Source organism: Hemicordylus capensis, chromosome 2, assembly GCF_027244095.1.
Source record: "Hemicordylus capensis ecotype Gifberg chromosome 2, rHemCap1.1.pri, whole genome shotgun sequence".
Classification (NCBI taxonomy): Eukaryota; Metazoa; Chordata; class Lepidosauria; order Squamata; family Cordylidae; genus Hemicordylus; species Hemicordylus capensis.
The window spans coordinates 112,132,895-112,145,796 of record NC_069658.1 but is presented as its reverse complement, the minus strand read 5'-3'; the positions used below and the strand labels follow the sequence as shown (position 1 = coordinate 112,145,796).

Sequence of the window (12,902 nt, the reverse complement as noted above, 5' to 3'; positions counted from 1 at the left end):
ATTCAACGGATCAGGTACCAGATCTTTGTGATTTTTAACTTTATTTACAAATATACAAAAATAGAGCCTATACTATATACAAATATACAAATAGAGCCTACTGGCAGCAATTAAAAACCACACAGCTGGGTTTTGATGTTTCTCTTTCCCTTGTCCTGAAAACGGCAGAGTGGGGGATTCAAATTCTCTGAGTTCTAGTGGGTCTATTTGTTATTATCATATCTAACAAAGGATTAATTGGCCAGCAGTTGTAATATCATTATGTTAGCATCATTGCACCAGAATTTATAATTTTAGCAAGTAAAAGCCAAACTGGCTATTAAAAAGTACTACTAATTGGGGGGAAATGAAAGCCACTAACTGTAGGAAGTGGACTATCTAAAATCGATGCCAAAAATTCTAAAATAATTCTTTGCAATCACACCGAATTGTGACAGCTCTGAAACTCAACTGGGTACTTCTGCAACCAGATATAACTGAATAGTCTCAAGTGCAGCTATTAATGTCCTCCTTTCATTTCACATATAACCTTGGCTACTGAGAGGAACTATGCAACTCTGGAAAGTGTGTAGTAGGAGAAATGGGATATTATAATTTTTCTTATGGAAAGTTGAACCCTAACAATTCCAATAGGCTAATGCTAATATGTGCCAACTTCCACTAGTAAGAGAGTGATTTGCATGCTAGCTCAGGCAAGTGGAGGCAAGTTACTACTTCAAGCTAAAGCACCTTCAATAGACTCTACCCACAAACCATAAATATATACATGTATAATTTCTGCTAAAAGTAATTGCAACCAAATATTGTCAAAAAATATTGACATACATTTAGAGGTAAAGGTAAAGTGTGCCATCAAGTTGATTTCAACTCCTGGCGCCCACAGAGCCCTGTGGTTTTCTTTGGTAGAATACAGGAGGGGTCTACCATTGCTTCCTCCCGCACAGTATGAGATGATGCCTTTCAGCAACTTCCTATATCGCTGCTGCCCAATATAGTATCAGAGGGGATTCAAATCGGCAACCTTCTGCTTGTTAGTCAAGCATTTCACTGCTGCGCCACTTAAGGTGACTAAAATGCTTGTTTGCATTTTGCTGAGATTTCACTGTGCCCATACTCAAGGACTAATTCAACAGCGTGTCCATAAGAAACGGTCAGTATCCACACTGTGATTTATCACAAGAGGGTCAGTGTGGAGTAGCGGTTAGGTTACTGGACTAAGACTGGGGATACCCAAGTTCAAATTCCTATTTGGCCCTGGAAATCACTGGGTGACTCTGGGCTCATTACTTCTCTCTCAGCCTAACCTACCTCACAGGGTTGCTGTGAGGAGAAACATAACCATCTAAGTGTTCTGGGCTCCTTGAAGGAAGAGTGGGATATAAATGTAAATTAAATAAATAAATCTCTTTCTCTCAGGACTGCCTATGCAGTTACTTTTCAAAGTAAAAGTCAAAGTTACTCAAAGACCTAGAAGGGTTATATATGTTTCTGCTTCAGAAAAAAAACTCAAAGCAAATCAGAAAAACCTCAGAGTGAATCTGGACAATTGTATACCTATTCCTTCTTAAAAACAACAGTATAAGCATACCTGAAGTTTAAGCATAAGAGATTTCAGCTGACCATAGCAGATGGAAACATAATGTATACTGCTAAAAAGACAAAGGATGTGTGAGTGAACTGGAGACGCGGGAGCAGTCCTAGGTTTTGGATTTCATTTTGACTATGGGAGAAAATGAATATGAAGAGGGAGGAAAGGTGTTCATGAAATCACAGAATTTGAGATTCTACAAAATGAAAATAAGAAATTTGAGCAGGTAATAATACTATGATTGTAGAAAAGCACATTCTGAGAACTACTGAGTGTGACTGTAATAGGCAGGTATGTTGGTCAACCTTAAGCTGTGAACTGATTTTAAATACAAGAGGTTGTCTATATCCATATCATATCTTAACAACAGCTTCTAAAGATAGCTTTGAACTAGAGAGTTTGGTGAAGACAATGCTTGATGCTACTACTATCTGACCTGGAGTCAGATAATGCAGCCATGAAATTCTGAACAGTCTCCCTTAACATCTCTGAGCAGCATTCACAGCATCTCTAATATTAACTAGAGTTACAATGAACCTTTTTTTGTGCTATTTATCTGCTAGTTTCCCCCTCCTCCTCCACCTCCTGCCCAGAGATGGGAGCACAGAATAGAGGAAGAATAGATTCTTCTAATACCACCTAATCGTGCAGTGTGGAAATAACTTGCTGAGTGAGCAAGAAGTTGCCGGTTCAAATCCCCGCTGGTATGTTTCCCACCTATATCGGGAAACACCTATATCGGGCAGCAGCGATATAGGAAGATGCTGAAAGCCATCATAAATAAAGGAAATGAATGAATGAATGAATGAATGAAAGGCATTTATTCGTTTATTTGTTTGTTATTTCTCTGTGTAAACCACCCTGAGCCATTTTTGGAAGGGTGATATAGAAATTGAATAAATCATCATCATTATCATCATCTCAAACTGCGTGGGAGATGGCAATGGTAAACCCCTCCTGTAGTCTAACAAAGAAAACCACATGTTTCTGTGGTCGCCAGGAGTCAACACCAACTCAACAGTGCAACTTTACATACTTTTGGGCTTGGTCTTAACTTGGTTAGGAAACAGAGACTGTATATTCTTATACATGTATGGATTTATGATTCTGAGTACAAAGTTGCATTTCTCCTATTTTCCACTGGCCTTTGGCTTTGCTCATTCATTCTACTGTTGGCCTTGGTAAAAGCAGATGAAAGAAATCCAAATGAATACAGTATATAAAAACAAAAATAAATAAGATCCTCTATCCTTTGGCTATGTTTCTATCATTGCTTTGTGTTAACTCTAGGAAGGCTCAGTTGTTGTCGTTGTTTTTAGGGCTTGGTTTATTACAAAATATTTTAGAATGTCTGGACTTGCTTAGTGCACAAAAGAGAATGCTGAAGTGAACAATTATACCCCCCCCCGCAAAGTTGTTCACAAGGCTGCTGACTTGCTTTACTTGCGCCCCACCCCCACCCTGCAACTGTTTTCGTCTTTCTCTGTTACTGTCCTTGCATGTATTGCTGTAAACAGCAGAAAATAGCTTGAATAAAAAAGGGCTTAATTAAGATGGTGGCAGCAGTACTGCTCATTTCCCATCTATCTTACTGTTGTAGTCTTGTGCTCATATACATGCCATTAAGCCCACTGTTTCCAAATGGATTAAGGCCATATAAGTGAGTTGGATCAAAGCAGTTTAATATAGGTCTCTGTCTTTGAAATGATTTTTAACTAACATTTTTATTGACTTTTTGATATGAAAAGTTATTATATAGATTTTTTAAAGCATGCTTACGAATATATTTTGAAGGCATGAAAAATACTTCAATAGTGCATGACATTTGACATAATCATATATGATTATGATTCATAATGGAATGGTTAGGGTTTACAATTAACTAAAGAAAGACGTTGATCCTGACAACATTAGAAGTAGGAGCAGCAGCAAATAATCTGCTGGTGTGCGGAGGTAGCCGGAGGTTAATGGATACCTGAGGCAAGAAGTCCCACTCCGCTCCCTCACTCTGCCCCTCTACCAGCACTGCTTCCCTCATTTTCCCTCTCACCCTGCCTCCTGCTCCCAAGCCATGCTCTGTCTTATCTGCCTGTCACACAGTTACCACCATCTAGCTTTGCCTTGCTTGCCTCCTCCTCATGTCTGTCCATGCCTGGCTGAGGCAATGGGCAGACACAATGAGAAGTTATAAGGAAAGAGCAGTGATCTGTCCCCAACCTTGCTTACCTTCTGCTAGCATTCATCCATGCCTGGCGGAGGCAATGGAAAGACAGGTGAGAAGGAAAAGTGGCAACTTTGCTTGCCTCCTGTACATTGCCTGGTTGAGGCAATGCATGGGCACAAGGAGAAGCAGAGGAAATTCTGTCCCTAATGTTCTCCAGTCCTCCCTCAGACCCCATCATCCCTGAACTACCCAGCATCATTAAGGCTCTCAGGCTCAGTCAGGGCCCTGCCAGCTGTCATGTGTGTTTGTGTGTGTGTGTGTGCACATGCACAAATGCAGCGGAGGCGGAGGGCAGCAGTCCCTCCCCTTGCCCAATGATGCTGGGTCATGGAGATCAGTGGTTAAGAGGAGACTGATGCCACGGGTGGGGGGGAGTATTTGCCTCTAAATGGCCCCCAAAGCTGCATGAGGTGTCCAGCTCACTTTGCCTCATCACAGTGCATCCCTCCTTTTAGGAGAAAACCCAAACATCAGTAGATCCACAATTTGTCAATAAAGATCCAATGTTCATCTAAAATTGTCCTGTATTGTTTTACTCACATATGCTAAAATACGATGATCACCTATTGGGGCTATTATTATTATTATTTTATTCTATTTTTTATTTTTAACATTTTATATCCCGCTCTTCCTCCAAGGAGTCCAGAGCGGCGTACTACATAAGTATGTAGTACTCCTCACAACAACCCTGTGAAGTAAGTTAGGCTGAGAGAGAAGAGACTGGCGCAGAGTCACCCAGCAAGTATCATGGCTGAATGGGGATTTGAACTCAAGTCTCCCCGATCCTAGTCCAGCACTCTAACCACTACACCACGCTGGCTCTCAGTCATCTCTTATTATGTGTTTATTTTCCCAAAATGCCTGGAAGATGAAGAAATTTTGGGTCCTAAGAGCTCAAATCTAACTTACACGTTCCCAAACTACTACTAATATTTTTTAGCTGTCATACCTGGATTAGCATTTTCTTGTAACAAAAGTATAGTGGTATTACTACAAATGTTTTGGTGTTTTTTTAAGGAAGACGCCCTGTAGAATAGGCTCACCAGCACCTTGGATTGATCTGCATTTTAAATGCACACAGAAGGAAAGCTTTTCTGAACCAGGCTAACAAAAGCAATGCATTTGTTTTCTTTTATGTGTATAACTGAACTTGCATGCAGAATTCAAAATTTAATGAAAGGCTACTAGTAACCCTTCTGATTTTGTTCCAAACAAAAACAGTGGGTTGGATTCAAAGGTGAATTCTACATGCAGAAAACATCTTCTGTTCACAGAACGGCTGTTTTATGCCTCACACTATCAGAAAATGGAAACTAAATCCAAAGATGTAGCCTCTCTTACGCAAACAAAAGTATGAGAACTGCTATAGAAACTATTCCAGCATTATATGAGCACTTACACTCTTTGGGAAGTTTGCTGCAAAACTGTGCTAATACCAGTAGTTATTTCACTTCTGCTAACAATTCTTTAGACCCATCCCAATGGTTCAGTTCAGACATAATGTAAAATCATATTTGTGCTAACTATAGTTAAGAACCGACATCATGGTTTCAGCTTTCAGATGAACACCAGGAAAACCATGGTTAGAGCAGCTTGTCTGATGCTTTCCATCTGCTTAGGACTCAGTTTCATACATTCATAACTCCTGTCTCCATGGTGCAGCAGTCATCAGGCAGAACAATAGTCTAGCTGTGGCTTATCTGAGTACGTGAATTCAGACATAATGGAAACTGTGGTTTGGAAACTAGTTTCAAACAGAGGTTAAGATCCTAATTTGTCAGCACCAAACAAAATACAGCTTGTGGGTAAGCTTAGGTTTGGACATAGTGTGAAACTATGGTTTAGGATAGAAACGCTGCTTTTGCATTATGTCTGAACCCAGCCAGTGCCTCTTTCATGTTTCATAATGAAAAACAAGGCCTAATGAATACGCAGATTTTGTCAAGATCCAACAAGATGTTTATAAAAGAGAACCAAAAAACAAAGTGGTTCACTGTTGGTTCAGAAGATTAGAGGTGGCCTGTTTAGCTCTGCTTGCCTTTATACTATAAAGTGTAATGTTCTGCACTAAAGCTAATTGCTGAGAAATCCAACAAAGACAATCTGGTTGCTGAATGAGCTTTTATCTCCTATGTAGTATTTAAGCGACTTCATACTGTTTTCTTACAAGTCCCTTCTAATGCATTTAGAAGGATTTAGAAGGAAAAGGGTGGGAAAGTTTTTTTAAAAAAAAACACCATATATTCTGAAAGCATACTGAAAGCTTTTAATACAAGTCATTCAGCAGCAGTAAAATTTCTAGCACATGGTCAAAAATATCCTTTTGTCTTCGGCACCGTGCAACATTTAAAGTAGATGCATTGATACTACTGGAAAGATACATTATTAGAGGAGATTTTAAAAAGCATGTTCACCTTCATCACTCGTGACCTGCTGTTTAACCAGAGTCATAGGAGATCTAGCAGGAGGTTTACTGAGTGGATGACGCCAGCTTTTAGATGTTTTCATTCTCTCTCCTTCAGTTATCTAAAAAAGACACCACCACACATTAAACAAAACATAAACAAAAAAAGATATGGTAAAAGAAGGGGTATTCATTTCATTATACTGTTATCCTTATAATGAATGTTCTATATCTTTCATTAAGGGAGATAAAACTTGATCATTGGTATTAAAGTGTTCAGCTAGATTTAGATAGCAGTTAAAAATAAGTGGTAAAAATGACATTAAGATGGCTAGCAGTACATAGCCTCATGGGAAGAGTAGACAACAGCAATACAGATAGGAGACTCTCAAGAGAAAAAGGTAGAAATGTTGAGAGTGTGGCATTTTTGAAAGAAAGAGTACTTTCAGTGCTGTTCTGTCAACTGAAAGTCGGGATTCCATTTCATTAAAGACATGCCCTCGGTGTGAAAGATTCAATAGAACCCTGTTTAGCTTGGTGACTAATAGGATGCAGCCAGGTAGTATACAGCTAAAATGGAATTTCTACTGTTCCTTTCTCCTTGGTGAGCATTTCTGCTATCACAAATGGAGTGAGTAAAGAAAATGTCCCTTTTGTGGCCTTTGATAAAATATTTCAAAACCCTAGGGATGTCTTCATGACCTCTTCTCCACAGCATATATTTCCCCCAAAAGCTAGCAAATAAGAGGTTTTCCAAGGACATGCAATTTCTGCAGTTGCAATTGGCTTGGCTACTTAAATGGCTGACATTCAGACTAACACTGTGAGTGCAACAGAGGAGAGACAATTTTCATTGGTTCCCTGTCTTTCTTCTGCAGTCTTCTGTACCTCTTGAGAATATGTCCCAGATGGTCCCACAATCCTCAGGGATATATTTTCAGGAGGAACCGGGGGTTGCAAAAGGAAGAGAGGATAGGTGAAAACCATCCCTTCCACACTGCACACATGAAAAGTTATTTGGCAGAAGGAACATTTGTATGTTGGCCACTGTTGATGACCATGGATCCCAAACGCTGATACTATAGATGTTGGAGACTCTTCAGAGACCTCTATGATGTTACCAGATTCTGCCATTCCTCTCCCATAACAGTGATGGAGGAGAGGAAGTAAGCTATGGGTCAAAGCATGCCATATTAAAACTTCAGGGAAGAAGATGCTACTATCCATTAGATTAAAACAGAGAAACAATAGTTTAGTCATATTTTCAAGATTATCTCCTCACTGTTGAGGACTAGAGCCCATTTTCTTTATTTAATAAATGCTGCGATTCTCAGGATAGTAGCCAATGTTCTCGTCAGAAGTCAAATTACTGGGATTTTGTATGACTGTCCAAATGCTGTTTACTACAGAAGATGGTTGAATATAATTGAATAATAGGTAGCAGTTAAGATTCTAACCATTAGGGTGCTCATAACGCTTGGAATTTGAGAAACTGGCATTGCCTGATAGAGCAGGATACGGTAGAGCAGCTACCCTAGAGCTGTCATTCACTTCCTGAAACCGCCAGATCTGGCTACTTAAAGAAACTGGACACTGACCTAGAAGGATCATTAACATAATGCTGTACAGCTGCTCTTATGATTAAAGAATCAGATGGATTCATTAAACAAAGCAATGTAGCTGTGCAGAAAGGCAAAGCACTGGCTTTTTCAACAGCATCCCTATAAAATGCTTTTGTGCAACTACAAGACAGACACAGCATGCAAACATATTGGAAAATATTTGAAAACCCACTTAGGAATAGCTAAAAAATATTCAAGCAAATGAATTAAACATAAGCTATAATGCACAATCTCACCATTAAGAAGATGTTTATTAGCGCTTTATATTAAAACAGAAGGATTGGCTTTGGGACTATTAAATCTCATCTCTCAGTAAAACAATGATGAGTTTGCTATTTATGTCTGCAAAAGGGCAAGTGCTGTTTTATTCTTAGCTCTAAAGTATATTTTCTACTCTCTTAGGAACATCTGGCAATCCAAAATGGGCTGCTCTCTGCGGGTGCCAGAAGCAGATCCAGCCTCCAAGTTAGAGAATGCAGCTATGCTATTATTTCTTGGAGTCTCATTTGCAACTAGAAAATCAAACTGAGTATTTTTCTAAATGTGATATGATATGAACACAACTTTTGTGTAGTGAGAGCTGCGATGTTGCCAGTTAAAAACAACAACAACCCACTCCTCAGTCAAAACTGCATGCAGTGGTCTTAGGCATGCCACAATTTTATGTTTGAGCCTCCCTCATTTACAAAATAGGAAGCATAATGCTGACTACCTTGCAGGGCTGTTATAAGAATTACTGAGATTATAAGGCTGTTCACACAAGCATGAGAAACTAAGGGAGCCCAGCCCGGTTTTGCACGCTCGTGTGAACCATCGGGATCACGGCTGATCCTGGTGGCTACACAGCCTAAGTAGCCTCCTGCTTAAATGTGGTTAAGGGAGCGAGTGCTCCCTTGACCTCATTTTTCTGATTGTGTGTCTGCCGCAGCTGCTCCCAGCCACCGTGGGCACACTTGGTGGGGGGGATCCCAGTAATGCACCGCGCACTCACACAGTGTATTATTTGGGTTCCAAGGGTGGGGTGCCGCATGGTGGTGCTTCACTGTAACCAACCCCAGGACAACGGATGGGAGAGCCTCTGTACCTGGCCAGGCAAGGCACGGGAGAGCTGCTGCTCGTCTGGGCGGGCAATTTGCCCACCCGGTGAAGAGTGAGTGATGGTCTGCAGGGAGGGTCGGGCAAACCCACTCTCCCTGCAGACCGCCAAGGAGCTCCTCTCCGTGATCGTGATAAGAGCTTCAATGTATAATAAAGCCCTGAACACCCCAAAATGCTCAGTGTTGTTAGGAGCTAATTTAGTTTATGTGACTTAGAGCAGATAATATGACATTCTGACCACAATCAATGTATTGGAGAATAATAGCTGGGGAAGAGCTATAGCTCAGTGGTTGAGCTCAATAGAGCATTGGCTTTACATGCAGAAGGTCCCAGATTCAATCCCTAGTATCTCCAGTATGGAAACGATATGTCTGAAACCTGTAAACTGTTCCCAGTCAGTAGAGAGACAGTCTTGAGCTAATGGATCAGTAGTTGATTCAGTGTTAGGTACCTACCAAGGATCCTACATACACCTCAACAGGAACATTTTATTGGAGGGGGGGACCAGAGGAGTTTTGGGGGGGTCTTGTACTGTCTTGCTAAATAGCAGGTTTTCATCTCAGAATAGCTGAAAAATGAGTAATTTGCCTCAGAAGATTGTTGTGAAGTTAAAATTAGATACATATTATACACAAAAATGTTAATCTAGAGGATAATAATAATAATAAATTATACCAGAATTCTGAAGGACAATATCAAATACTTAGTAATCAAGGGCCATTCCATAATATTCTGAATATATTAAAATATAGACACTGGGTATTCCCCTTCTTACTAGCGATATTTCTCCTGGTTCCAAGCCATTTTCACTGCTCTCAAGATCACTGATATCCTCTTCTGTCGACACGCTGCTAGTTTCTTCTTTCTCCAAGCTCTCAGCTTCTGAAGAAGCATACTTGAGAGCCCGCCTTGAAGTAGATGAAGATTTTACATCTCCTTCCAGGTTGCAACTAGTAGATGAAAGCAAGGCCACTGCAGATTCTTCTGGACAAAAGTGAACAAAACCAGAGTCTTCTTTCTCTTCATCTTCAGTTCCCTTTTTTTTCATTACAGGACCATGGCGAAGAAGTGAATTTGACAACTTGTGACCTTAGAAGACAGAATTGCATTATGCAGGCACTGAGGCATTTTAAAAGTAATTGTCAATTTTTTGATCATAAAGCTGAAAACAAATCTTTGCAGACATTTTCAGCCTGGACAACAAACACCAACACATTAATTAGGCTTCCGGTCCATTAAACACTGTCACTGCTACACACCTTCCAAGCATTTCAACAGAATTTCTAAACATGTCTTAGTCACATCGCAGATGGATTACTGCAATGCGTTCTACATGGGGCTGCCCTTGAAGAATATTTGGAAACTTCAGTTGGTGCAGAATGCAGCTGCAGAGGCATCACTAGGGAAAACAGCGCCCGGGGCAAGCACTGAAATGGCGCCCCCGTGCCCCCCCCGCCCCCCAACATACTACATTATACTTAGGTTTTTCCTCACAAGCGCCCGCCACCGCCACCAAGCCAGGCCACTGACTGGCCGCCAGGCGCCAGCAAAGCAATGGGGGGGGGGCGTGGGCAGCGCGGAAGGGACTGCTCGTGGGGGAGGGGGCGCCGACGTGCTCCCTGCTGCTGCTGCACTGAGCAGGAAACATTTGTATTAACAAAAAATAAAAAATAAAAATAAATTTTTTTTTGTCATGGCGGCGCCCCCCACGTGACCAGAAAAGATGGCGCCCAGGGCACATGCCCCCCCTGCCCCCCCTATAGTTACGCCTCTGTGCAGCTGCCAGGGTTCTCTCTAGAACTGCTTGCTTGGAGCATATTATACCTATTTTGAAAGAGCTGCGCTAGCTGCCAATTTGTTTCTGGATATAATTCAAGGTTATTTCCTTTAAAGCCCTTAATGGTTTGGGCCCTGGATACCTGAACGACTGCCTGCGCCCAAGAGTTTCTGACTGCCCAACAAGGTAATCAGGAGGGCCTTTGCTCCACGTGCAGACATTGAGAGAGGCTAAATTGTTGTGCACGTGGAAAAGGGCCTTCTCTGTTGTTGCCCCCAGGCTCTGGAATGCTCTCCCAGTGAATGTCCACTCTTTGACATCTGTGACTGCTTTTGAAAAACAACTAAAGGCCTTTTTATTTGTTCAGGCTTTTACCCCTTAGGGGCTTACCAGGTTTCTCAGCTTTCCTGTTTCTGTTTATCTTTTTCATGGTTGGTTTTTGGTGTTTTATAGTTTTTACTCTTTAACTGATTTTAAGGTTTTAAATTTGATTTGGGGCGGGGGGAATTTTATTGTATTATAACTTTCTTAAACCACCTTGGGATGCCTTATGAAAGGCAATTAAAAAGTTGAACAATGAATAAACAAACAAACAGATGCCTCTTTAGAATGAATCTGTAAGATGCCAGGGGCTTGAATGAAGAAATCTGCTAACCCAGTTGCTTTATTCGCTGTGCTACCTAGGCAGAAGAAACTATTGGCCTGGTCTTTGTTGTCCTACAGTGCCACTCAGGGGGTGGCAAGAGAGACTAACGAAACCCAGCTGGACCAAATGATCTGGGAGCCAACAGGGGATTGGTCCGCCCTATGTAACCATTGCTTTGGGCCTGGTTCCTCAGTCTGAGCAGCCCTATGTTAGAATAATAGTTGTTATACATCAGCCCTTAATAAATTGAACTACTGGGTTTTTCTGGGGCTAAATTAGGGAACACTCCCAACATAATATTTGGAGTTCACAGATAGATTTTAAAAAGCAATTCTGCATACATCCCCACAGGAGAACATTGCATGGAGACTGGGCATTTGTCTTCTGCTCTCAGCTTAAGTCCCCTGCTGGGCGTTATATTTCTCAACAGCCAAAAACCACATGCCACTTCCTCATCACTGCATGGCCTACACCTTACAGTCTGCATAGGGAAATAAACAGTCTGAGCCAGATCTCACTGGCTGCTACAATCCTCAAACTACTTACTCCATTAGTTTCAACCGAACATATGTGGTTTGTAGTCCTTGTACAGGATCTAAAACTATATTAGGAATCAAGTTTCCCCCCACAACAAGGATATCATTTATCTCAGTCGATCAAGATGTCAACTACTTTATATTTAAGAAGTTAAATTAGCTGCAATTTACTTGCCAGATTAAGGAAACAGACAAGAATTGTTGCATTTTTTTGACTAATCAGATTTAAAATGAGTTACAATACGTGAACAACACCGGCTAATGTTGCCCTCACATTATAAAATTGCACAAGTTTCATATTTTTGCCAGTGCCCACCTTCCCTCTGTTGCCCCCATGTATGTCCCTGACAGTTCCCCAATCCTCAAAGACATATTCCTAGGTGGGTGGGATGGATTTGTGGCACAGTGCAAAGGGGGGTCAACAAAAAATGCCATATGTGAGAAACATTCTGAAACAAAGGCAACATTAGTCTGGATGCAGCCCATTGTACTTTGTTTAAATTCAGGAGGGCAGTCAACATAGTCTGTTGCAGCAAAAACAATACATTTATGTCACGGTACATGTCTTCAAAGTATCACAAGACTCTTTGTGGGTTTTGTTCTTGAAGTAGTAGAACAGCCCAATTCTAAACCTTGAGAAAAGAGAGAAAGCAGGAATTGGGCATTGCTTATGTAGGGATATAACAGTGATGGAGGAGCCTGTTGTTAGTATAGGACCCTGTGTACAGGGTGGAGCAGTATGAGGTAAAGGGGCAACATAAGGAATAAGAAATTGTTTTTTCTTCTTTAAGGGCTAAGGTTGTGTGAGAAGGGAGGCTGCTTGTGTGGGGTAACTGTGAGAAACAAAATAGAATGGAGGTCCATAGCCACTACTTTTAATTGCTCTTTTTAAAAACTGATATTTTCTAAAAATATTTTATATTTACATAGTTCACATCATTTGTTTCATACATTGTTACCCACTCCAAGTCTTCAGGAAAACTTGAAATCAAAATCAAAATCCAAGC

General features: G+C 40.9%; 1 protein-coding gene across 8 annotated transcripts in view; it reads right to left on the bottom strand.

Annotated features, from left to right (window-relative positions):
* KDM4C (lysine demethylase 4C) overlaps positions 1-12,902 on the bottom strand; it is a 413,873-nt gene that overhangs the window by 141,720 nt on the left and 259,251 nt on the right. For all 8 annotated transcript variants that reach the window (XM_053291925.1, XM_053291926.1, XM_053291928.1 and 5 more), the window contains 2 exons: positions 9,712-10,025; positions 6,227-6,338 (listed from right to left, as the gene is read on the bottom strand). In XM_053291925.1, the coding sequence (XP_053147900.1) occupies positions 6,227-6,338; positions 9,712-10,025 (426 nt within the window). The remainder of the gene's footprint in view (positions 1-6,226; positions 6,339-9,711; positions 10,026-12,902) is intronic.